Source organism: Erythrolamprus reginae, chromosome 10 (assembly GCF_031021105.1).
Source record: "Erythrolamprus reginae isolate rEryReg1 chromosome 10, rEryReg1.hap1, whole genome shotgun sequence".
In the NCBI taxonomy this organism is placed as follows: domain Eukaryota; kingdom Metazoa; phylum Chordata; class Lepidosauria; order Squamata; family Dipsadidae; genus Erythrolamprus; species Erythrolamprus reginae.
The window spans coordinates 35,816,999-35,843,875 of record NC_091959.1 but is presented as its reverse complement, the minus strand read 5'-3'; the positions used below and the strand labels follow the sequence as shown (position 1 = coordinate 35,843,875).

The 26,877-nt window shown below is 41.3% G+C and overlaps 1 protein-coding gene across 1 annotated transcript in view; it reads left to right on the top strand.

The window, feature by feature from the left end:
• The first annotated feature begins 6,752 nt into the window (after positions 1–6,752).
• The window catches only part of GGT5 (gamma-glutamyltransferase 5), a 50,046-nt gene continuing 29,921 nt past the window's right edge, over positions 6,753–26,877 (top strand). Inside the window, 2 exon segments of the mRNA XM_070762481.1 lie at positions 6,753–6,806; positions 6,809–6,924. Of these exon segments, the coding sequence (XP_070618582.1) occupies positions 6,753–6,806; positions 6,809–6,924 (170 nt within the window).

Sequence of the window (26,877 nt, the reverse complement as noted above, 5' to 3'; positions counted from 1 at the left end):
TTTTATTTTATTTTATTTTATTTTATTTTATTTTATTTTATTTTATTTTATTTTATTTTATTTTATTTTATTTTATTTTATTTTATTTTATTTTATTTTATTTTATTTTATTTTATTTTATTTTATTTTATTTTATTTTATTTTATTTTATTTTATTTTATTTTATTTTATTTTATTTTATTTTATTTTATTTTATTTTATTTTATTTTATTTTATTTTATTTTATTTTATTTTATTTTATTTTATTTTATTTTATTTTATTTTATTTTATTTTATTTTATTTTATTTTATTTTATTAGATTTATATGCCGCCCCTCTCCATAGACTAACAACAATAAGAAGAAACAGCATAAAACAAATCTAATACAGTATTTAAATTACTAAAAGGCCTTATTAAAAACCAAGCATACACACAAACATACCATGCATAAAATTGTAAAGGCCTAGGGGGAAAGGTATATCTCAGTTCCCCCATGCCTGATGACAGAGGTGGGTTTTAAGGAGCTTACGAAAGGCGAGGAGGGTGGGGGCAATTCTGATCTCTGGGGAGAGTTGGTTCCAGAGGGCCGGGGCCGCTGCAGAGAAGGCTCTTCCCCTGGGCCCCGCTAAACGATATTGTTTAGTTGACGGGACCCATAGAAGACCCACTCTGTGGGGCCTAACTGGTCGCTGGGATTCGTGCGGCAGAAGGCGGTCCTGGAGATATTCTGGTCCGATGCCATGAAGGGCTTTATAGGTCATAACCAACACTTTGAATTGTGACCGGAAACTGATCGGCAACCAATGCAGACTGCGGAGTGTTGGTGTAACATGGGCATACCTAGGAAAGCCCATGACTGCTCTCGCAGCTGCATTCTGCACGATCTGAAGTTTCCGAACACTCTTCAGAGGTAGCCCCATGTAGAGAGCGTTACAGTAGTCAAACCTCGAGGTGATGAGGGCATGAGTGACTGTGAGCAGTGAGTCCCTGTCCAAATAGGTCCGCAACTGGTGCACCAGGCGAACCTGGGCAAACGTCCCCCTCGCCACAGCTGAAAGATGTTGCTCTAATGTGAGCTGTGGATAGAGGAGGACACCCAAATTGCGGACCCTCTCTGATTCTGGTTTCTGAATAAGAGAATGTTTTGGTCTTGAGACATCAACACACCAAGAAGAGGGGGGGGGGGTTGCAATGACAAGCTTATGAGCAGACCAAAGAAAGTGAGCGGGTTGGTAGAGTGAGCTGTGTGAGACCTCATTTTCTAAACTTTTGAATTGGGAAGGAAGAATGCTGGACTCGATGGGCTTTGGCCTGATTCAACAGGGCTCTTCTTGAGTTCTTATGTTCTTATGTCCCTGTCAAAAGAGATGCAGAACCTCCGTGTTCTCCTTCCTTTCTTCAGGCAACCTGGATGACTGGGGATCTCCAAAGTCAAACCAAAAGGAAACACGGATCCTTTATTTATTTATTTTTTAAATAATTTTTATTTACATATAAACATTAAAAACAGTAAAAAAACAGATGCAACATTACATCTAAACAATATACAATACACACATGAAAATTGAAAGACAAGCATATAATATATCTCCCCTCCCCTCCTCCTGGCTATGATGTCACTGTCAGCCTCCTTTTGCTCTTAGCGGTTTTAACACCAATGGTTTAATTGGTAACGTATCATTTGTAATGTATATTACAGTATTTACTATTGCATTAACATTATAATATTTTAAAGCTAATAATAGAACATACCTAACGCATAGTCAAAGCAAAAGGTTATCTTGGTTCTTTAGTTATTTTGTTTTTTATAATACTGTATTTCTTTATCGCGCAGCACTACTAGTAGCTATTCTTTTATTCAACCATGTGTAGAAATCATTCCAGATCTGATAATACTTTGATTTATCTTGTTCCCTTAGCTCCATTGTTAGCTTGTCTGCTTCAGCACAGTCCAACATTTTTTTTTATTAAGTTCTGTTCGTTCGGCATTGCTTCATTTTTCCATAATTGTGCTATGTTTATTCTTGTTGATGTTATTAAATGCTGCATCAAATAATACTGTTCTTTTTTCATCTGGTTTTCTATAATACCAAGCAGAAATATTTACGGTTTCATTTCTAATGTTATCTTAGTTATTTCTTTTATCCATTTTTGGAGTTTATGCCAAATTTCTTTAACTTGTCTACAGGTCCACCACATGTGAAAATATGAGCCCTGTTTCTCTCCACATTTCCAACAGTTAGGTTTAATATTGGTATACGTTTTGGCTAGCCTTGCTGGTGGCATATGCCATCTACAGAACATTTTAATTTAAGGATCGATGGGAAACTCAACAGGTCTATCAAAAAACACCTGGATGAATGAAAGAATGAGAGGATGAATTTAGTTAAAAATCAAATAGAATAATCTTTAATAATATTAATTCAATAAGAGCAGAAATGATTAAAAATTGAGTGAAAAGAATTAGAAATCGGAATTCATTATACAGTATAAGAATTAAAAATCGCGTGGGAGGGCTTGATTATTTTTGTCCCTGGCAGCCACAGAATGTCCCTCAATGGGAGGCCCTGGCGTCATTGGCAAGCTTGAATTAGTGGAACGACTCCCAAAACTGACCTCTGGTTCCTGCAGGAACCTGGAAGGGAGGAAAGAGCAAGCCACTCCTACCCAGTCACATGGCCATTAAGCCACGCCCACAAAGTAAGCCACGCCCACAGTGTGGCAGTAAAAATGTTGGCTTTGGTTAAGAGCCAAATGTTGGCTTTGGTTAAGAGCCATTGTTGTTAGCTGCCCCGACCATTGTTGTTAGCCGCCCCGAGTCTACAGAGAGGGGCAGCATACAAACAAACAAACAAACAAATAAATAAATAAATAAATAAACAAACAAACAAACAAACAAACAAGAGAACAGGGGGTGGAGGTAAGGCTTTGGTGCACGTGCTCTCAGTGTAGATAAAAGAAAAGATACATTAGAATAGAGTAGAATAGAATAGAATAAAATTAGAATAGAATAGAATAGAATAGAATAGAATTCTTTATTGTCCAAGTGTGATTGGACACACAAGGAATTTGTCTTTGGTGCAGATGCTCTCAGTGTACATAAAAGAAAAGATGCATTAGAATAGAATAGAATAGAATTCTTAGTCGAACCTTGAGGTGATGAGTTCCTTTTTGCTGCTCTGATCTCCCTTGTTAATATATTACTGGCCTGATTGTACAGCAATTGTACATAAATCTGGGAGTTCTTGGGGTTAAAAAGACATCCATCCCCTTTGCTATGGAGAGGTCTTCTGGGTTATTCTGGACTTTAAAAGTCAACAGGTTTGCCGAAGATTTCACAAGGTTTTGGATGCCGCTCTGCAGCTGCTGCGAAGGAACCTCCCTCTGCTCTCCAAGGTGATGAATCAGCAGGGCCCTTGATGAGTCAGCGAAGGTGGCCCCCTCCAGGATGAGCCGCTTATCTTTCCCAGCAGGGCTTCACATTATCTCCCACCCTGTCTCTCAGGAGTTTCCACAGATGCTGTGGGTTGAGAAACTCGCTTCAGTGCTGAGTTTGCTGCTTTATCGCAGCAAGAGCAAGCAAAGGCATCTCGCCAAGGGAGAAGTTTAGTAGGGAGATTCTGAAAGCCCCTTGTGGGGAAATATTGTTGTCATTGATAATTGTTGGTGACTTGATCGAAGTGTATAAAATCATGCATGGGAGAGAAAAGGTGGAATAGAGAAAAATTCTTTTCTCTATCCCACAATCCTAGGACGAGGGGGCCCTCCCTAAAGCTCATAGGTAAGAAAGCGGGGACAAATAAAGAGAAATATTTCTTCACCCAGAGGGTCCTTGGTTGATGGAATTCCCTTCCAGAAGAGGTCGTGACAGCTGTCAGCCTTGACAGCTTCAAGACAGGATTAGACATATTCATGGATGGCAAGTGTATCGGTGGTTATTGAAATGGATGTCCATGTGCCGCCTCTATGTTGGTTGAGGCAGGCAGGATTCCCTTGGGTCCCATTTGTTGGGGGTCGGGGGAAAGGGAGGGTCTTGCCTTCTCTTTCTGCTCAAGATCCCCATGGACAATTGGTGGGCCACTGTGGGACACAATGCTGGACTCGATGGGCTTTGGTCTGATTCAGCAGGGCTCTTCTTAGGTTCTTATGTAAGCCACCTTGAGTCTGTGGAGAAGGGTGGCATAGAAATCTGACCAGTTTGTTTGTCTGTTTGTTTGTTTGTTTGTTTGTTTGTTTGTTTATTCATTCATTCATTCATTCATTCATTCATTCATTCATTCATTTATTAGAGTTGAAAGGGACCTTGCAGGTCATCAAGTCCAACCCCCTGCTCAAACAGGAAACCCTACACCTCCCCAGCCAGATGGCCGTCCTGTCTCCTCTTGAAAACATCCAGAGTTGGCAGGTCGTTCCACTGGTTGATCGCTCTGACCGTCAGGAAATTCTTCTTTATTTCTAGGTTGAATCTCTCCTTGGTCAGCTTCCAACCGTTGTTCCTCGTCCGGCCCTCTGGTGCCATGAAAAACAGCGTGACCCCCTCCTCTCTGTGGCAACCCCTCATATACCTGTATACAGCTATCATGTCCCCCCTGGCAACCTCTCTTCGTATGGCCTGGTCTCTAGTCCCCTTATCATTTTAGTTGCTCTTTTCCGCATTTTTTCAAACAAACAAACAAAACCAACCAACCAACCAGGTGGCATTCCCAATTGGTGCATCAGAATGGTAAATTGCTGGAAGGTGATTAGAATAACAGAATAACCAAATTGAAAGAGACACGACAGGTTTTCCTGCACAAATAGGGGACCTTATTCCACTCTAGACAAATGGCTGTGCAATCTCTGCTTAAAACTGCCAGTGATGGAACACCCAAAACCTCTGGAGGCAAGCAGTTCCGCTGGTCAACTGTTTCAGGAAATTTCTCTTTAGCTCTAGATTTAGTTCCAGGCAGAACAAAGACATCATGGCTTCAAAATCTAAGGGATGGTTTGGACAAAACTCAGCAGCATTTTTTTTTCATGTGTCCTGTTGATAAAAATAGGATTGCCTACATAATCGCCAATGTAGTGGACCTCATAGGGGCCACCACAGAGAAGGCTCTTCCCCTGGGCCCCGCCAAATGACATTGTTTAGTTGACCGGACCCGGAGAAGGCCAACTCTGTGGGACCTTATCGGTCGCTGGGATTCGTGGGGTAGCAGGCGGTTCCGGAGGTACTCTGGTCCATTGCCATGTAAGGCTTTAAAGGTCATAACCAACACTTTGAATTGTGACCGGAAACTGATTGGCAGCCAGTGCCGATTGTTGTTGTTGTTGTTGTTGTTGTTGTTGTTGTTGTTGTTATTCTCTGTGGCGACCCCCACCCTCTGGAATCAATTCCCCCCCGGAGATTAGAACTGCCTCCACCCTCCTCTTCTTTCGTAAATTATTGAAAATTTATCTCTGTAGCCAGGCATTGGGAAATATCCCCCAACTATCTTGGTTTGTGTATGCTTTGAATGGATTGTGTGATTGTTTTACTATAAGGATTTTTAAATTGTTTTTTAAGTATTGGATTTGTGGGCTGTTTATTGTTGTTGTGAGCCCGCCCTGAGTCTTCAGAGAGGGATGGCATACAAATCTAATACATTATTATTATCATCATCATCATCATCATCATCATCATCATCATCATCATCGGACCTGTGAGTCCAGCACTGGGGCTGAGATGTGGAATTCACACAAACGCTTCTGTTCCCTTTAATTTTTTTTAGCCGTGCTACCCAAACGTTCCGGGCATGTTTAATCTCCTTGTCAGAGCTTAATGAAGGAGAAGCCAAAACTTAAGCCGATTAGTTTTGAAGTTCACATTCCAGCCCTGCGAGGGGTGGGACAAAGATGGCAAAGGTCCAGCGAACTAGCAGGCAGTCCAGCCCACCTGCCAACGAGCCGCCGGGCAGCCCAGCGCCTCCAGCTCCGAGCCCCGCCCGGAGGTGCCGAGAAGAACCCATCGGGGACCCCCGGCACCTCTGAATGGCTGATCACGACCCAAACCGAACCTGCAACCGGTTCTATCCCATTAAGGCCCTATTGACTTGTTTGTTTGTTTGTTTGTGTGTGTGTGTGTGTGTGTGTGTGTAGGTAGGTAGGTAGGTAGGTATTTATTTATTTATTTATTTTGTCTATTGCAAAATGGATACATGTAGCAATATACAGTATATCAAGGAAAGGATAGAAGAGAAGATAAGGAAATAAAATACGTCAATGAAGAAAAGAGGAAAAGATATATGAATGGAAGAAAAGAATATAAAATATACAGGAGAGACAATTGGATAGGGGACGGAAGGCACACTAGTGCACTTATGCACACCCCCACTTCCAGCCCCCAGCCAGCGAGGCCTTCTCCAGGAGCTCCAGTCCCCCACCTGATCCTGGGGGGGGGGGGCGCAAGAGAAGCGGGTCTCCGCAGAGACGGGCTCGGGCTGAATCCGCTTTTCCTTCCCAGGCAGCGAAGGGGATCCTCCCCTTCTACTTTCGAGGAACTCCAGCCTCTCTTGGTTTGGGTTCCCGGGGAGGGAGGAGGGTGGCCGGGGGACGTGCGGAGCCGTCGAAGTCGGTCTTGGAGGGACCTCAGGGGGTGCCAGCCCCGAGCCCAGCGCGGCCGGGGAAGGGACGGGGCGGCCTCGGCGGAGGCGGGCCGGGGGCCGGGCCTGCCTTTCCCTCCTCCCGCAGGAGCGGCTCCGACGGGGCGCCTGGTCGGGGCGGCGGCAGAGCTCGGGGGTCGCGGAGGCAGCGGATGGGGCTGTCGAGGCGGGCGGGCTGCTGCGCGGGGCTGCTGCTGCTGGCGGTCGTCTTGGCGGCGGGCGCGGGCTCCTACTGCTCCTCCGCCCCCGGCCCGGCTGCGAACCTCCCCGCTATGGGCAGGCGGCGGTGGCCGCGGACACCCGCAGGTGCTCCGACGTCGGCAGGTAGGTTGGAGGGCAACCCGACGGGGACCGGGGGGAAGGAGGGGAGACACGTGCCCTCCGGGGCGGCTGGAGGTGAACGAACCGGGGCGCTCCCTGCCCTCTTTCCCGCTGCTGCGGACGGGACGGGAGAGAAACCCGACGGGCTCTTTTCAGCGCTGCTGGAGCGCTTCCCGAGCCCAGAGCCTAACAGGGAAGGAGGCGGGTTGCAGCCCACGGGCCGCCGGCTCGCCTAAGCGCCGCTCCCAACCAAGAGGAGCTCGACGCCGCTTCGGAACCTTTGCTTTTGAGCCAGGAAAAGTCCCCGGGATCTCCCGGGGTTTCCAGCCCTCTCCCCGCCCTCCGCCCCGTTGTAGGGCAGCTCCTGGGGGGCCAGTCGCGTTTCAATCGTGGGTTCTCGGGTATAAATTTTTTCTTTATTTTTCTTTCAACATACAATAAAACAACACGAGCAATAAAAAACACAGAATCAATGCTTAAAATAATAATTAATAATATTTCTTAGATACGTTAAACATTCAGAGAGAAAAAAACGCTAATAATACTTTCAATATGTACTTTTTATCCACTTCTTTGCTAAGTAAATTAAAATTAACCACACATGAGATATATTTCATCTACAAATAACAATATTATGAAATCTAGTCCCTTATATTTCTTTTTTCTATTTATTATAAAACATAAACATCTTAACTCAATATCTAATTTAATCCTTTCATCTCTGTGTTAACTCCTTATCCAATGCTGCCACCAATCTTTATTTCGTCATCTGGGGCTTTAATAGATTAAAATTAAATCGTCATGTATTTCTTCAAAAGTAATTAAAAGAAAATATTTTCTTTATTAAAATTTCCTGGTAAAATACCTAATAAGAATATTTCTGGTTTAAATTCAATAGTCCTTTTCAAAATCTTCTGGATCCAATGCTGAATCTCTTTCCAAAATTTCTTAACTTCTATGCATGTCCACCACAAGAGCCTGGCAGCTGATTACATTTGCAACATTTCGTGGGTTCTCATTGTACACAGGGAGGCTCAAGGCTTGAGATTCTGGGATGACGCCCCAGAGGTCCAATGGAGCTGCAGATGTCTTTGCTTCCTGTGCACATGTGGAAGCAAAAATTCAGCGAAATCTCATACAGGGACTGTTATGGTTAGCTCTGGCCCAGCTCCTGCCCCAAGGACTGTGGATGTGGGGGAGACATCCACATGCTGCAGGCCTGTTTTTCCCCCAGTGGAATCTGATGATGAAGGCTCCTCTGACCAAGAAGACATGAGTGACAGGGAGGAGGAGAGTGTGGCAGACAGCTCAGAAGGAGATCAATTATCTAGCTCCTCCTTGGATTCGGAACAAGAGTTAATGATACAGCCACGCATGCGGAGAGCGATGCATAGGCAGCAACAACTGAAAGATTATTATCAAAGAAAATGAGGCCACCTGTGGTTGGGTGGGGCTGTGGTAATTAGTGAGGCTGCTATAAATAGCAGCCTGTGGGTTTGGCCATTGTGGAGGATTATCTGATCCTTGTGTTTCGAGCCTGCTTTACTGACTTTGACCTTTTGTGTGCTGATTTTTCCCCGCTTTGAAACTAAACCAGAGCAAAGTGTGTTTCACTTTGTGAAAGAAGGACTGTGAATTGCCTCACAGCTGCAAGCTAAGTATCACAGAACTGATAAGGGACTTGTACAAATTACCAGTTTGTTTGAAGACAAGTGCTCTTTGCTATACCAAAAGAGGGCTTGGTTTAAGTGAATTTTCATTATAAAGAACCTTGTTTTGAATTTTCAAACGTGTGTGTGTCTGAAATTTGTACCTGTGAATTTTTGGGAGGAGTCTACCAGAGAGCCCGACAGAACAGGGACGTGAGAGCAAGTAGCAAGCCTGCTCATGTAGCAAGCCTGCGCACCTGGGGGAATATTGCAATGCGTGCGCAGCGCACTGTTAGCAAGGTAAGAGGCACCTGCCTCTGAGCCAGACCCTGTAATGCTTTGATTCCCAGAAAAGCATTCAAGAGAAGTGGCCCCTTCCAAAGAGAAAGCCTCGATAACTAAAGTCATTCGGGTTCACTTTGGATTTCAATCATGTACTGTGGTCAATGGGTCGTAACTCAGTTGGAGAGACTGACTTCAATGATACAGTGGTCCCTCTCCTTAAGAACTTAATTCGTTCCGTGACCAGGTTCTTAAGTAGAAACGTTCTTAAGTAGAAGCAATTTTTCCCATAGGAATCCATGTAAAATAATGCGTGCAAATCCATTAGGAAAGAAATAAAAGCTCGGAATTTGGGTGGGAGGAGGAGGAGGAAGAAGAGGAGGAGGAGAGTCTCTGCTGTAGGAAGAAGGTGAGGGGAGGGGAATCAAAAAAATCCAAAACTTTAAGGCTTAAAAAATAAAGAGGGACTCTGAGGCGGCGAGGAGCACGTGCATCCCATACACCCGGCACGAGGCTGCCTCTCATACACTGGCTGCTGCTGCTGCTACCTGCTTCCTCTTCCTTCCCATGCTGAAGGGCTCCTCTCTCTTCTCGCTCACTCACTTTGTAGCCGGCGCCTTTCCTTCGCCCAAAGAAAGGATAATGTTTCATTCACTCTGGACTGCCAAAGCTTACTTAAGTGCCACCAAAAGGCTCCTCTGGCAGCCCAGATGGCTGGGATTAAAGGGGGAATGGCAGGAAATTGGCCAGGCTTTTGTGCCGCTCTCAAATTTCCTGGGAAAGTTTTCTGGGCTCGGGTTCCCACAGAGTGGGCCTTCTCCGGGTCCCGTCGACCAAACAATGTCGTTTGGCGGGCCCCAGGGGAAGAGCCTTCTCTGTGGCAGCCCCGGCCCTCTGGAATCAACTCCCCCCAGAGATTAGAACTGCCCCCACACTCCTTGTCTTTCGTAAATTACTCAAGTCCCATCTATACCGCCAGGCATGGTGGAGTTGAGACACCTTTCCCCCAGGCTTTTTTATATTTATGTTTGGGTATGTATATGTTGTTTGCTTTTTTAAATATGATAGGGTTTTATGTGCTTTTTAATATTAGATTTGTTTTCGCTGGGATATTGTTTTTATTGTTGCTGTGAGCCGCCCCGAGTCTTCGGAGAGGGGCAGCATACAAATCTAATAAATTGAATTGAATTGAATTCTTAAGTAGAAAATGGTTCTTTGGTAGAGGCAAAAAAATCTTGAACACCCGGTTCTTATCTAGAAAAGTTCTTAAGTAGAGGCATTCTTAAGCAGAGGTACCACTCTATTGTGTTAAACACACCAAGCTTCTCACGAACACAAATGAGCAAACACATAAGTTTCAAACTAGCCATTGTAGTGAAGGGAGATTTGGGGTCCTTCAAAATGGACCCGACAAAACTACTGTGGTCTTCCAACGGTCTCCAACAGCGATTTTTCTGTCTTTGCATATTTATTTATTTATTTATTTATTTATTTATTTATTTATTATTACTTACTTACTTACTTACTTACTTACTTACTTACTTATTTACTTACTTACTTACTTATTAGATTTGTATGCCGCCCCTCTCCGTAGACTCGGGGTGGCTCACAGCAACAATAAAACAATGTATAACAAATCTAATAATTTAAAATCACTAAAAACCCCTTATTAAAAAGCAAAGAACATACATACAAACATACCATGCATAAACTGTATACACAGAAAATAGGGTTTGGAAGAGAGATTGGAGATCCGCTAGTCCAGTCCCTTGGTCAAGCAGGAAAACCTTTATCATTTCAAACAAAGGGCTGCCCGGTCTCTTCTTAAAAGTCTCCAGTGTCAAACTCTAGGCTCGGGGGGGGGGGGGGGGCTTTGTGGAGTGTTTAGATCTGGCCCATGGGGCTCACCTGGAAGCAGTGAAGGACTGGCCCGTGGTGCCTCTGGCAGCAAAAACAGAGCTCCGTTTTCGCTGGCCTGTTGCTTGGGCCACCCCAGGCCCTGCCCACCATAAGTACCGTTGACCTGGCCATGCCCACTCCGGCCTCCAAGTCATCCAAGTCATTCCTGTGTTTCTCATTGTATTTCCCCTTTAAGTTTGAAAACTTCAGCCACTCTGCTTCTTTTTCTACAGTGTTCCCTCGATTTTCGCGGGTTTGAACTTCGCGAAAAATCTATACCATGGTTTTTCAAAAAAATTAATTAAAAAAATACTTTGCGGGGTTTTTTTCCCTATACCATGTTTTTTCCCACCCAATGATGTCATAGGTCATCGCCAAACTTTCATCCGCCTTTAATAAATATTTTTTTTTAATCAACTTTAATAAATAAACACGGTGAGTAATAATCTAAATGGTTGCTAAGAGAATGGGAAATTGCAGTTTAGGGGTTTAAAGTGTTAAGGGAAGGTTTGTGATACTGTTCATAGCCAAAAATGGTGTATTTATTTCCGCATCTCTACTTCGCGGAAATTCGACTTTCGCGGGCAGTCTCGAAACGCATCCCCCGCGAAAATCGAGGGAAAACTGAATATTGTTTTTATTGTTGCTGTGAGCCGCCCCGAGTCTTCGGAGAGGGGCGGCATACAAATCTAATAAATTGAATTGAATTGAACTGAATCCAAATCCTGCCTGGCCAGGATTATTTTTAATATTAGATTTGTTTACATTGTCTTTTTATTGTTGTTAGCCGCCCCGAGTCTGCGGAGAGGGGCGGCATACAAATCTGATTAATAAATAATAAATACATAAATTCTCTTGGCCAGCTACTTGTTCCACTTCAAATGCCTCCTCTTGCCTTGTCTTCTGCATGGTTTCTCGTCCAATGTTTATGATGCTACTATTTCTGTGGGATTAGTTTCCTATCTGTCATTCCTTCGTTAACACCTTTTACATCCATAAAAGCAGAAATTTACCCTTGTGTTGGCCTCCTTCTGTCTCGAAAGACCATTCTGGATTCCCCACAGCATGAAGCCCGGGTAGGTTAGTGAACACAAGAACAAGGGGACACAATCTGAAGTTAGTTGGGGGAAAGATCAAAAGCAACATGAGAAAATATTATTTTACTGAAAGAGTAGTAGATCCTTGGAACAAAGTTCCAGCAGACGTGGTAGATAAATCCACAGTAACTGAATTTAAACATGCCTGGGATAAACATATATCCATCCTAAGATAAAATACAGAAAATAGTATAAGGGCAGACTAGATGGACCATGAGGTCCTTTTCTGCCGTCAGACTTCTATGTTTCTATGTTAGTGTGGAGACAGGCTAGACATTTACCGATAGTGTTGGTATTCTGGCTCTCTGGCCTCTGTTCCTCTTGGTCCAGAAAAAGCCAGGGCTCAGATTTAGCAAAACTCAATTGAGACCTCGGTTGTGACCAACTACCCTCAAGACTTGGGCAGCATCTGTTTTGGACAGCTCTAAAGACCTTTTAGGAGGGTTTGCCTGCTCCTCATAGAGGGCCTTTCCATTGGCAGAATTTGATGATGTGCCTTTGGAGTCATGGAGGGGGGGGGATTTAGGAGCATCTCGTAGTGGTCACTCTGGGTGCACAGATGATCTACTCTCTCTCCTCCCCCCTGCCCCGCCCCATTGGGTTGCCTTCCATGGGTTGTAGAGAAAAGGCATTTTCACTAGACTTCGCAGTTCGGAACATCTTCTGAATTATGCCTGTTCCTCTTCTGTTTTTTAGGCAGCACGAGTAGAAGGACATACAGTGATACCTCGTCTTACGAATCCATACGGACTTTTCGTGATACGAACCCAGTGTTTTAAGATTTTTTTGCCTCTTCTTCTGAACTATTTTCACCTTATGTACCTGAGCTGCCGCCGCTGGGATGCCCCACCTCTGGACTTCCATTGCCAGCCGAAGTGCTGGGATTCCCCTGAGTCTCCCCTTGCTGGGAATCCCTGCCTCCGGACTTCCCTTGCCAGCCAAAGCACTCATTCTTGCATTGCTGGGATTTCCCTGAGCCTCCCCTCGCTGGGATTCCCTTCATTTTTGCTGGCGCTGCGTTGAATCCCAGCGAGGGGAGGCTCAGGGAAATCCCAGCAATGCAAGTACGGGCGCTTCAGTTGGCAACGGAAGTCTGGAGGCGGGGATTCCCAGCGACGCAAGGCAAAGGGGGTGACTTTTAGGATGGGGTTGCACGCATTATTTGCTTTTACATTGATTCCTATGGGGAAAATGGCTTTGTCTTATGAACTTTTCTACTTACGAGCCTAGTCACAGAACGAATTAAGTTCGTAAGACGAGGTATCACTGTACAGGGAAAAATGATTACAATCATTGAACACCCTTATCTTGTGAATTCCCTCTCCAAAAGCTGGTTGCCTTATATCCCTAGGCTTCTACTCTGCTTACTCAAGGACAAGCAGGCGTCCACTCAATCAGTCTCTCAGTCACTCATTCCCAATCAGCAATTACCATCCACTCTCAAGAGGCATTTCTTGCGACAGCATCTGTCTGTCAGCGCTCCCTTTTTCCACATTAGCTGAGCCTGCAATTCCTCAGGATCCCTGGGTGTCTAGACAGGCTCCCCTCCTCCCCGTCCCTTCCTGCTGGTGAAGTATGTGGCAGTTCTCCTTTGAGCTCTTCTGTTTACTTCATCTGAGGACAAGAACACAAGAGTTGGAAGAGAGAACGGCACATCTGCATCCCCAGAGGTGGTCCGCTTTCTTCAGATCCTGCTCTCCGCCACAGTCCAATCATAGAAACATAGAAGATTGACAGCAGAAAAAAGACCTCCTGGTCCATCTAGTCCAGTGATTTTCAACCTTTTTTGAGCCGTGGCACATTTTTTACATTTACAAAATCCTGGGGCACACCACCAACCAAAATGACACCCTAAGACACTCTCCTCTCTTTTTCCATCCCTGTTTCCTCCCCCGCCCCTTGTGTGTGTGTGTGTATACACACTCTTGAACCATTTCCAAAAACAGGTGAGGGCTGGGTTTTTTTTCTCTCTTATTGTTTGGGTGCTTTTTATCATATGTTTTAAATCAAGAGTCACTTCTCTCTCTCTTTTGTTTCTCTTTCCTCTCATTCTCTGTCTCAATCATTTTCTCATTTCTCTTTTTTCCTCCCCTTTTTGCTAATTTCTCTCTCTCTCTCCCTTCCTCTCCTTTTCTCTCTCTCTCTCTTTCTTTCTCTCTCTCTCTCCCTTTCTCTCTCTTTCTTTCTCTCTCTCTCACTCTTGGTTTCTCTTTCTCTTTTCTCTCTCTCTCTTGCTTTCTCTCTCTCTCTTGCTTTCTTTCTCTCTCTCTCTCTCACTCACTCTCTCTTTCTCTCTCAGCAAAAAGTTGCGAGACCGGAACTTGAGCTTCCTTCTTCGCGGCACACCTGACCATGTCTCGCAGCACACTAGTGTCCCATGGCACACTGGTTGAAAAACACTGGTCTAACACATGGCAACTCCAAATCTCAACTAGCAAATGCTCTGTCCTACACATTGGGAAGAAGAATCTGAACTCCAAATATGAACTGAATAATCAAATTATCACAGATAATCGCCACTCGGTTAAAGACCTCGGTATACTAATAACAAAAGATTTAAGTGCCAAAGCCCACTGCAACAACTAGCCAAGAAGGATTCAAGAGTTTTTAAACCTAATCCTACGTAGCTTCTGCTCTGGCAATCTCACACGACTTACCAGAGTTTACAAAACTTTTGCCAGACCCATCCTCGAATACAGCTCATCTGTTTGGAACCCATTCCACATCTCAGACATTAACACCCTTGCCCAAAGATACTTCACCAGAAGAGCCCTTCACTCCTCCATTCAAAACTGAATACCCTATGAGACTAGACTTTCAATCCTGGGCCTAGAAAGCTTAGAACTAACTAAACCCCCAACTAATTTGCCCTTAGATTATCTAAGACGCCGTAAATAAGATCTAAGTATTGCCCACAAGATCATATGCTGCAACATCCTGCCTGTCGGCTACTACTTCAGCTTCAACCACAACAACACAAGAGCACACAACAGATTTAAACTTAATATTAACCGCTCCAAACTTGACTGTAAAAAATATGACTTCAGTAACCAAGTTGTCGAAGCGTGGAACTCATTACCGGATTCCATAGTGTCATCCCCAAACCCCCAACACTTTACACTTAGATTATCTATGGTTGACCTATCCAGATTCCTAAGAGGTCAGTAAGGGGCGAGTACAAGTGCACTAGAGTGCCTTCCGCCCCTGTCCTATTGCTCTCCTATATTTCCTATTCCTTTCTTCTATTCCTATATCTCTTCTTCTATTCTTTCATTGATATGTTCTATTACTATATCTTCTTTTCTATTCTTTCTTAGATATATTTTACTATGAGTATCTCCTCTATAACCTTCATCATGTATTTTACTATGTGTATATAGATATATACCCACTAAAACCCTCATTGTGTATTGGACAAAATAAATAAATAAATAAAATCTAGTCTACGGAGAGGGGCGGCATACAAATCTAATAAATAAATAAAATAAAATAAAATAAAATAAAATAAAATAAAATAAAATAAAATAAAATAAAATAAAATAAAATAAAATAAAATAAAATAAAATAAAATAAAATAAAATAAAATAAAATAAAATAAAATAAAATAAAATAAAATAAAATAAAATAAAATAAAATAAAATAAAATAAAATAAAATAAAATAAAATAAAATAAAATAAAATAAAATAAAATAAAATAAAATAAAATAAAATAAAATCCCTTGATTAAGAGGAAGACTAAGATACAGAATAAAAGAGTTGGGAGGGATCTTGGAGGTCTTCTAGTCCAACCCCGAGCTCAACCAGGAGACCTTATGTCATTTCGGACAAATGGCTGTCCATTCTTTTCTTTAAAACTTCCAGTGATGGACCACTCACAACCTCTGGTGGCAAGTAGTTCCACTGGTTAATTGTTCTCCCTGTCAGAAAGCTTTCTCCCTGGTTTGTGATGGCTTCTTTCTTTGATTAGTTTCCATCCCTTGCTTCTCCTCCTGCCTTCGGGAGCTTTGGGAAATAAGTTGGTCCTTCCTTCTTCTCTGTGTTAGCCCCTCAAGTCCTGGAAGATGCTATCACGTCCCCCCTGGACCTTCCCTTCATTAGATTAGACCTGCCTGGATGCCTCAATGACAGTTGAGATAAGTAAACCAGCTGCGAGAGCAATCATGGGCTTCCCTAGGTATGCCCATGTTTCACCAACACTCCGCAGTCTGCATTGGTTACCGATCAGTTTCCAGTCACAATTCAAAGTGTTGGTTATGACCTATAAAGCCCTTCATGGCATTGGACGAGAATATCTCTGGGACCGCTTTCTGCCACACAAATCCCAGCGACCAGTTAGGTCCCAGAGTTGGCCTTCTCCGGGTCCCGTCGACAAAACAATGTCGTCTGGCTGGACCCAGGGGAAGAGCCTTCTCTGTGGCAGCCCCGATCCTCTGGAACCACATTAGGATTGCCCCCACCCTCCTTGCCTTTTGCAAACTCCTTAAAACCCACCTCTGCCATCAGGCTTGGGGAAATTGATTCCCCTGGGCCATTTCCGTTTTATGTGTGGTGTGTCTGAGATGTAGGACTGTTTTTTATATTAAGGGTTTTTAATTGTTTTTAATCATTGGATTTGTACTGTTTTGTCGTTGTGAGCCACTCCGAGTCTTCGGTGAGGGGCGGCATACAAATCTAATAAGTAATATTAATAGTAATAGTAATTTATTTATTAATCAGATTTGTATGCCGCCCCTCTCCGCAGACTCGGGGCGGCTCACAGCAATAATAGTACAATGTAAACAAATCTAATATTTAAGTTTAAGTTAATTTAAAACCCCAATTTAAAAACCAATCATACATAGTAGCATAAATTTTATAAGCCTAGGGGGAGAGAAAGTATCAATTCCCCCATGCCTGACGACAGAGGTGGGTTTTAAGGAGCTTACGAAAGGCTAGGAGGGTGGGGGCAACTCTGATATCCGGGGGGAGTTGGTTCCAAAGGGTCGGGGCCACCACAGAGAAGGCTCTTCCCCTGGGTCCCGCCAAACGACATTGATTAGATGACGGGACCCGGAGAAGGCCAACTCTGTGCGACCTAACTGGTCGCTGGGATTTGTGCGGCAGAAGGTGGTCCCGGAGATAGTAATAGTAATAGTAATTCAATTCAGTTCGATTTATTAGATTTGTATGCACCCCCTCTCCGAAGTAATAGTAATAGTAATAATAATTCATCTTAGGGGAGGGCTTTTCATGGTTCTTTCGTGAGGCTCATGGCAACAGCCTGTCTTTTGGAGGTGCAGGAGGGGGTTGGAATAGTAGGAGGGGGCTTGCCTGCGTTGGGAGTGGGAATCAGGTGGGTTTGGTGCAACTGCTCACCGATGATGGGCATAGTTTCGGAAGGACAGGGAATATATATGATTATCCACCAGGCCTTCTTTTACATGTTGTTTTCGCCAACTCCACCCTAACATAGTATATGTCACTCCCTAGTATCCTTCTGAACTTAAGAATAAGTACATGGCATTTTAATTAATTAGGAAACACGATCCGCTTCATTGGGGCTGACCAGGAAAGGACTTTATGCCTTGAGAGCAGCAGGAACATCAGTTAAGAGGAAATATTTCTTTTTGCAGTCATAAATTTTTATTCTTTTCTCCAACACAAAGTTAAAAAAAACAATACAAAGTTTCCAACACAAAATCCATCTTATTGTCAAACATATACAATTTCCCCCTTTGATGAGCTAATTTATAGGTGAACTATAACAACTATAACATAAATTACTTAAAATTAAGAATTTATATTAAGATGATAACATTACAATACACCAAAAAAATGTAAGATCGTAAATATACTGCTCAAAAAAAAATAAAAGGAACACTCAAAGAACCCATCCTAGATCTGAATGAAAGAAATATTCTCACTGAATACTTTGTTCTGTACAAAGTTGAATGTGCACAACAGCAGGTGAAATAAATGGTCAATCAGTGTTGCTTCCTAAGTGGACAGTTTGATTTCACAGAAGTTTGATTTATTGGAGTTATATTGTGTTGTTTAAGTGTTCCCTTTATTTTTTTGAGCAGTATATATAGCGATAGGAAGATCTAATAGAAAATAAAAAGTGGATAGAAACAGATTAAAATTATGGATGAGCTAATTCATAAAGGTGAACTATATCAACTATAACATAAATTACTTAAAATTAAGAGTTTCTACTAAGATGATAAAATTGCAATACTGTACACCAAAAATGTAAGATCGTAAATATATATACCATAACTGCACAAAATATAGTAAGATATTAGTAAGAATAAGATAGTGAAGAGAGAATAGGGATAACTCTCTTGTTTTTAATTGTGTATGTTTTTAACTGTAGTTTTTTTCTTTTTTCTGTTTTTTCCTTTTGAAATGATTATACATATTTGTAACGAAAAATAAAAATTTAAAAATGTAAAAAAATATTTTCTTTAAAAAAAATAGGGACCCCATTTGGTTGGAAGGTGTTCTGTCTGGGTTCCCCCAGACGTCAACACCAACTAAAAAGAGTAGCCAGACACGCTGGTAAAAAGCAAAGTCATTTTATATCTTCGAAAACAACCACAGATAACAAAAACTGTTCTTACAAACTGGAATGCTATGAAGCTTCACAGAAGAGTCACGACGGCCAGACAATACAACAGGCTTCTTGCTGGCACACACACCACTGTAGATAATAAAACCCACGCCTCCCCCAAGTTTTCAGCCTTCGAGGCCACAAGCCAGAATCAGAGACGCCAAGGATTGAAGCAAGGTCACAGGACTCCCAAAAGATAACTCTCCACAATACAGGAAGGGCGGGCCTGCCTTTTCAACCTTTCTGAGGAGAACCACAGCCAAACCCAGCTGTTTCCTATTAGGGATGGAAATACCTGGCTAATTGTCCCCTTCGTTGTGCTGCCCTTCTCTGCCTCATATCTATGATGGCTGGTGCGTTCTCATCTAATGACTCCAGGCTACTCGCTGGGGAGAGCTCCCCCCGGGGGTCTCAGGCTGTTCTCCCTCCTCCTCGTCCTCACATTCCTCTTCCCCGTCTGCCTGGTCCTCCTCCTCCTCCTGTTCCTCGTCCTCCCCCTCTGAGCATGGAGCCGGCAGAGTTCCAGCCGTTCCCTGAGGAGCCTCAGGCTGAATCACAACAGAAGGTAACAATGTACCGTGCACCTTCAGTCTTTGGACAGCACTGGTTTTAATTTAATTTAATTTAATTTAATTTAATTTAATTTAATTTAATTTAATTTAATTTAATTTAATTTAATTTAATTTAATTTAATTTAATTTAATTTAATTTAATTTAATTTAATTTAATTTAATTTAATTTAATTTAATTTAATTTAATTTAATTTAATTTAATTTAATTTAATTTAATTTAATTTAATTTAATTTAATTTAATTTAATTTAATTTAATTTAATTTAATTTAATTTAATTTAATTTAATTTAATTTAATTTAATTTAATTTAATTTAATTTAATTTAATTTAATTTAATTTAATTTAATTTAATTTAATTTAATTTAATTTAATTTAATTTAATTTAATTTAATTTAATTTAATTTAATTTAATTTAATTTAATTTAATTTAATTTAATTTAATTTAATTTAATTTAATTTAATTTAATTTAATTTAATTTAATTTAATTTAATTTAATTTAATTTAATTTAATTTAATTTAATTTAATTTAATTTAATTTAATTTAATTTAATTTAATTTAATTTAATTTAATTTAATTTAATTTAATTTAATTTAATTTAATTTAATTTAATTTAATTTAATTTAATTTAATTTAATTTAATTTAATTTAATTTAATTTAATTTAATTTAATTTAATTTAATTTAATTTAATTTAATTTAATTTAATTTAATTTAATTTAATTTAATTTAATTTAATTTAATTTAATTTAATTTAATTTAATTTAATTTAATTTAATTTAATTTAATTTAATTTAATTTAATTTAATTTAATTTAATTTAATTTAATTTAATTTAATTTAATTTAATTTAATTTAATTTAATTTAATTTAATTTAATTTAATTTAATTTAATTTAATTTAATTTAATTTAATTTAATTTAATTTAATTTAATTTAATTTAATTTAATTTAATTTAATTTAATTTAATTTAATTTAATTTAATTTAATTTAATTTAATTTAATTTAATTTAATTTAATTTAATTTAATTTAATTTAATTTAATTTAATTTAATTTAATTTAATTGATCAATCGATCAATCGATCAATCGATCAATCGATCAATCGATTATTTGATTTATTTAATTTACTTAATTTACTTAATTTATTTAATTTATTTAATTTATTTAATTTATTTAATTTATTTAATTTATTTAATTTATTTAATTTATTTAATTTATTTATTGATTGATTAATTAATTGGATTTGTATGCCGCCCCTCTCCGTAGACTCGGGGCGGCTAACAACAGTAATAAAAACAGCATATAACAATCCAATATCAAAACAGTTAAAAACCCTTATTATAAAACCAAACATACATACAGACATACCATGCATAAAATTGTAAAGGCCTAGGGGGAAAGAGTATCTCAGTTCCCCCATGCCTGATGGCAGAGATGGGTTTTAAGAAGCTTACGAAAGGCAAGGAGGGTGGGGGCAATTCTAATCTCTGGTGGGAGTTGGTTCCAGAGGGCCGGGGCTGCCACAGAGAAGGCTCTTCCCCTGGGTCCCGCCAAGCGACATTGTTTAGTTGATGGGACCTGGAGAAGGCCAACTCTGTGGGACCTAACTGGTTGCTTGGATTCGTGCGGCAGAAGGCGGTCCCTGAGATATTCTGGTCCGGTGCCATGAAGGGCTTTATAGGTCATAACCAACACTTTGAATTGTGACCGGAAACTGATCGGCAACCAATGCAGACTGTGGAGTGTTGGTGTAACATGGGCATATTTGGGGAAGCCCATGACTGCTCTCGCAGCTGCATTCTGCACGATCTGAAGTTTCCGAACACTTTTCAAAGGTAGTCCCATGTAGAGAGCGTTACAGTAGTCGAGCCTCGAGGTGATGAGGGCATGAGTGACTGTGAGCAGTGAGTCCTGGTCCAGATAGGGCCGCAACTGGTGTACCAGGCGAACCTGGGCAAACGCCCCCCTCGCCACAGCTGAAAGATGGTTCTCTAATGCAGTGATTTTCAACCTTTTTTGAGCCGCGGCACATTTTTTACATTTATGAAACCCTGGGGCACATTGAGCAGGGGGGGGGGCTCAAAAAAGTTTTGACAAAAAAATTATCTCTCTCTCTTCCTCCCCTTCGCTCTATTTCTTTCTCCCTCCCTCTTCCTTCCTCTTTCTCTCTCTCTCCATCCCTCTTTCTTTCTCTTCCTTCCTTCCTTTCTTTTTTGCTCTCTTTCTCTCTCCCTCCCTACGTCCCTCTATGTCTTTCTCTCTCTCTCCTTCCCTTCCTCTCTTTCTCTCTCTCTCTCTTGCTTTCTTTCTCTCTCTTGCTCTCTCTTTCTTTCTCTCTCTCTTTTTTCCCCTTGTTCTCTTTCTCGCTCTCTTGCTTTCTTTCTCTCTTGTTCTCTCTCTCTCTCACGCTCTTTCTCTCTCTTGCTTTCTTTCTCTCTCTCTCTCTTGCTTTCTTTCTCTCTGAGCTTCGCGGCACACCTGACCATGTCTCGCGGCACACTAGTGTGCCACGGCACACTGGTTGAAAAACACTGATCTAGTCTGCCCTTATACTGTTTCCCATATTTTATCTTAGGATGGATATATGTTTATCCTAATAGAAACATAGAAGTCTGACGGCAGAAAAAGACCTCATGGCCCATCGAGTCTGCCCTTATACTATTTTCTGTATTTTATCTTAGGATGGATATATGTTTATCCCAGGCATGTTTAAATTCAGTTACTGTGGATTTACCTACCACGTCTGCTGGAAGTTTGTTCCAAGGATCTACTACTCTTTCAGTAAAATAATATTTTCTCATGTTGCTCTTGATCTTTCCCCCAACTAACTTCAGATTGTGTCCCCTTGTTCTTGTGTATACTTTCCTATTAAAAACACTTCCCTCCTGGACCTTATTTAACCCTTTAATATATTTAAATGTTTCGATCATGTCCCCCCTTTTCCTTCTGTCCTCCAGACTATACAGATTGAGTTCATTAAGTCTTTCCTGATACGTTTTATGCTTAAGGCCTTCCACCATTCTTGTAGCCCGTCTTTGGACCCGTTCAATTTTGTCAATATCTTTTTGTAGGTGAGGTCTCCAGAACTGAACACAGTATTCCAAATGTGGTCTCACCAGCATTCTATATACCGGGATCATAATCTCCCTCTTCCTGCTTGTTATACCTCTAGCTATGCAGCCAAGCATCCTACTTGCTTTCCCTACCGCCTGACTGCACTGTTCACCCATTTTGAGACTGTCAGAAATCACTACCCCTAAATCCTTTTCTTTTGAAGTATTTGCTAACACAGAACTGCCAATACAATACTCAGATTGAGGATTCCTTTTCCCCAAGTGTATTATTTTACATTTGGAAACATTATACTGCAGTTTCCATTGCTTTGACCATTTATCTAGTAAAGCTAAATCATTTACCATATTACAGACGCCTCCAGGAATATCAACCCTATTGCACACTTTAGAGTCATCGGCAAATAGGCAAACCTTCCCTACCAAACCTTCCCCTATGTCACTCACAAACATATTAAAAAGAATAGGACCCAGAACAGACCCTTGTGGCACACCGCTTGTAACCTGACTCTGCTCAGAATACTCGCCATTAACAATAACTCTTTGATGTCTACGCTTCAGCCAGCTGCAAATCCATTGAACTATCCAGGGATTAAGTCCAATCTTCACTAATTTATCTATCAGCTCTTTATGTGGAACCGTATCAAAGGCTTTGCTGAAGTCCAGGTAGGCAATATCCACGGAACCACCTTCATCCAACACCTTTGTGACATAGTCAAAGAAATCAATAAGATTAGTCTGACATGATTTGCCTTCAGTAAAGCCATGCTGATTTGGGTCCAATAAGTTATTGGTTTTTAGGTGCTGATTTATCCTCTTTTTGAGTAGAGTCTCCATCATTTTAACTACAACTGATGTCAAGCTAACTGGCCTGTAGTTACCAGCTTCTTCTCTACTGCCCTTCTTGTGGATAGGCACAACACTGGCCATTCTCCAATCCTCAGGAACTTCTCCTGTTAACAACGATTGGTTAAACAAATCAGTCAGGGGGGTAGTAATGACAGATCTGAGTTCTTTAAGAACTCTGGGGTGGATGCCATCTGGATCCTAATTCAGTTACTGTGGATTTACCGACCATGTCTGCTGGAAGTTTGTTCCAAGTATCTACTATTCTTTCAGTAAAATAATATTTTCCAATGTTGCTTCTGATCTTTCCCCCAACTAACCTCAGATTGTGGTCCCTTGTTCTTGTGTTCACTTTCCTATTTAAAACACATCCCTCCTGAACCTTATTTAACCCTTTAACATATTTAAATGTTTCGATCATGTCCCCCCTTTTCCTTCTGTCCTCCAGACTATACAAATTTTTCCTGTTAAGTTTTATGTTTAAGATCTTCTACCATTCTTGTAGCCCGTCTTTGGACCCGTTCAATTTTGTCAATATCTTTTTGTAGGTGAGGTCTTCAGAACTGAACACAGTATTCCAAATGTGGTCTCGCCAGTGCTCTATATAGTGGGATCACAATCTCCTTCTTCCTGCTTGTTATACCTCTAGCTATGCAGCCAAGCATTCTACTTGCTCTTCCTATCACTGTTCACCCATTTTGAGACTGTCAGAAATCACTACCCCTAAATCCTGAAGTTTTTGCTAACACAGAACTGCCAATACAATACTCAGATTGAGGATTCCTTTTCCCCAAGTGCATTATTTTACATTTGGAAACATTAAACTGCAGTTTTCATTGCTTTGACTATTTATCTAGTAAAGCTAAATCATTTGCCATATTACAGATGCCTCCAGGAATATCAACCCTATTGCACACTTTAGAGTCATCGGCAAATAGGCAAACCTTCCCTACCAGACCTTCCCCTATGTCACTCACAAACATATTAAAAAGAATAGGACCCAGAACAGACCCTTGTGGCACACCGCTTGTAACCAGTCTTCTCAGAATACTCACTATTAACAACAACCCTCTGATGTCTATGCTTCAGCCAGCTGCAAATCCACTGAAATATCCAGGGGATTACCGGTAAGTCCATCTTCACTAACTTATCTATCAGCTCTTTATGTGGAACCGTATTTGCTTTGCTGAAGTCCAGATAGGCCCCCACCCTCCTTGTCTTTCGCAAACTCCTTAAAACCCACCTCTGCCGTCAGGCATGGGGAAATTGATTCCCCTGGGCCGTTTCCGTTTTATGTATGGTTTGTCTGAGATGTATGACTGTTTTTTTTTACTTAAGGGTTTTAAATTGTTTTTAATCATTGGATTTGTACTGTTTTGTTGTTGTGAGCCCCTCCGAGTCTTTGGAGAAGGGCGGCATACAAATCTAATAAATTATTATTATTATTATTATTATTATTATTATTATTATTATTATTATAGTTATAATAACAATTATTATAATAATAATTATGATCCACTGGAACTTGTGCCGGAAGTACCATTTACCAGTGGCAAAGAACTGATGGGATCATAAGCCCGAAAAAGTGGTCGAAAACGAGCAAGCAAAACTACTGTGGGACTTCCGACTTCAGACTGACCGAATTCTGAAGCATAAGAATAGAATAGAATAGAATAGAATAGAATTTAATTGGCCAAGTGTGATTGGACACACAAGGAATTTGTCTTGGTGCATATGCTCTCAACGTACATAAAATAAAATATACATTTGTCAAGAATCATGTGGTACAACACTTAATGATTGTCATAGGGGTCAAATAAGCAATGAAGAAGCAATATTAATAAAAAATCTTAGGATATACGCAACAAGTTACAGTCATACAGTCAACATGGGAGGAAATGGGTGATAGGAATGATGAGAAAAACTAGTAGAATAGAAGTGCAGATTTAGTAGAAAGTCTGACAGTGTTGAGGGAATTATTTGTTTAGTAGAGTGATGGCGTTCGGGAAAAAACTGTTCTTGTGTCTAGTTGTCTTGGTGTGCAGTGCTCTGTAGCAACGTTTTGAGGGTAGGAGTTGAAACAATTTGTGTCCAGGATGTGACTCATGCAGTATACAGGTCCTCAATGGAAGGCAGATTGGCAGCAATTGTTTTTTCTGCAATTCTGATTATCCTCTGAAGTCTGTGTCGGTCCTGTTGGGTTGCAGCACCAAACCAGACAGTTATAGAGGTGCAGATGACAGACACCAGACATCCTGATTGTGGAGAAAAAGAAAGTATGGATCATCGACATCGCAATCCCAGGAGACAGCAGAATTGAGGAGAAGCAGCTAGAGAAATTAGTGAAATGTGAAGATCTAAAAATCGAGCTGCAACGACTCTGGCATAAGCCAGTGAAAGTGGTCCCAGTGGTACTTGGCACGCTGGGCGCAGTGCCAAAGGATCTCAGCGGACATTTAAAAACCATAGGAATTGACAAAATCTCCATCTGTCAATTGCAAAAGGCCGCTTTACTGGGATCGGCAAACATAACTCGCCGCTATATCACGCAGTCCTAGGTGCTTGGGAAGCGCCCGACTGGTGATGAAATACGAAATCCAGCATAGTGATCTCGTTTGCTATGTTGTATTGACATAATAATAATAATAATAATAATAATAATAATAATAATAATAATAATAATAATAATAATAATAATAATAATAATATCCATGGCACCACCTTCATCCAACACCTTTGTGACATAGTCAAAGAAATCAATGAGATTAGTCTGACATGATTTGCCTTTGGTAAAGCCATGCTGGTTTGGGTCCAATAAGTTATTGGTTTTTAGGTGCTGATTTATCCTCTTTTTGAGTAGAGTCTCCATCATTATAACTACAACTGATGTTCAGCTAACTGGCCTGTAGTTACCAGCTTCTTCTCTACTGCCCTGTTGAAGGGCAACGCTGTGCCTTTTGTACAGCCAGGTCTCTTGCTGCTGCTGTGGTCCAGTCTGCCTCTGTGGAAGCCCATTGTGCTTGATTTCTGACCCGTGGTGGCGCAGTGGTCAGAGAGCAGCACTGAAGGCTACTTCTGTCGACTGACGGCTGACTGAAATTTGCAAAGCGAATCTCACCTCCGGCTCAAAGTTGACTCAGCCTTCACCCTGATTAGACGGAGTGGCTGTGGGTTTTGCCTCCCAAAGACAATTCCATCTGTCTGTCCATTACCCTGGGGGGGGATTACTGACCCACTCAGAGAGGGTCCGCAACTTGGGCATCCTCCTCAATCCACAGCTCACATTAGAGAAATATCTTTCAGCTGTGGCGAGGGGGGCATTTGCCCAGGTTCGCCTCGTGCACCAGTTGCGGCCATATCTGGACCGGGAGTCATTGCTCACAGTCACTCATGCCCTCATCACCTTGAGGTTCGACTACTGTAACGCTCTCTACATGGCGCTAATTCTGAAAAGTGTTTGGAAATTTCAGATTGTGCAGAATGCAGCGGCGAGAGCAATCATGGGCTTTCCCAAGTATGTCCATGTTTCACCAACACTCCGCAGTCTGTATTGGTTGCCGATCAGTTTCTGGTCACAATTCAAAATGTTGGTTATGACCTATAAAGACCTTCATGGCACCGGACCAGATTATCTCAGGGACCGCCTTCTGCCGCACGAATCCCAGCGACCGGTTAGGTCCCACAGAGTTGGCCTTCTCCGGGTCCCGTCGACTAAACAATGTCCTCACCCTTCAGGTACAGTGATCCCTCATTTTTCGCGGGGGATGCGTTCCAAGACTACCCGTGAAAAACGAATTTCCATGAAGTAGAGGAAAGATATTTTTTTATGTATTTAACGAGTATTTGGAATTTTAAAGGGGAAGAGCCTTCTCTGTGGCGGCCCCGACCCTCTGGAATCAACTCCCCTCGGAGATTCGAATTGCCCCCACCCTCCTCGCCTTTCGTAAAC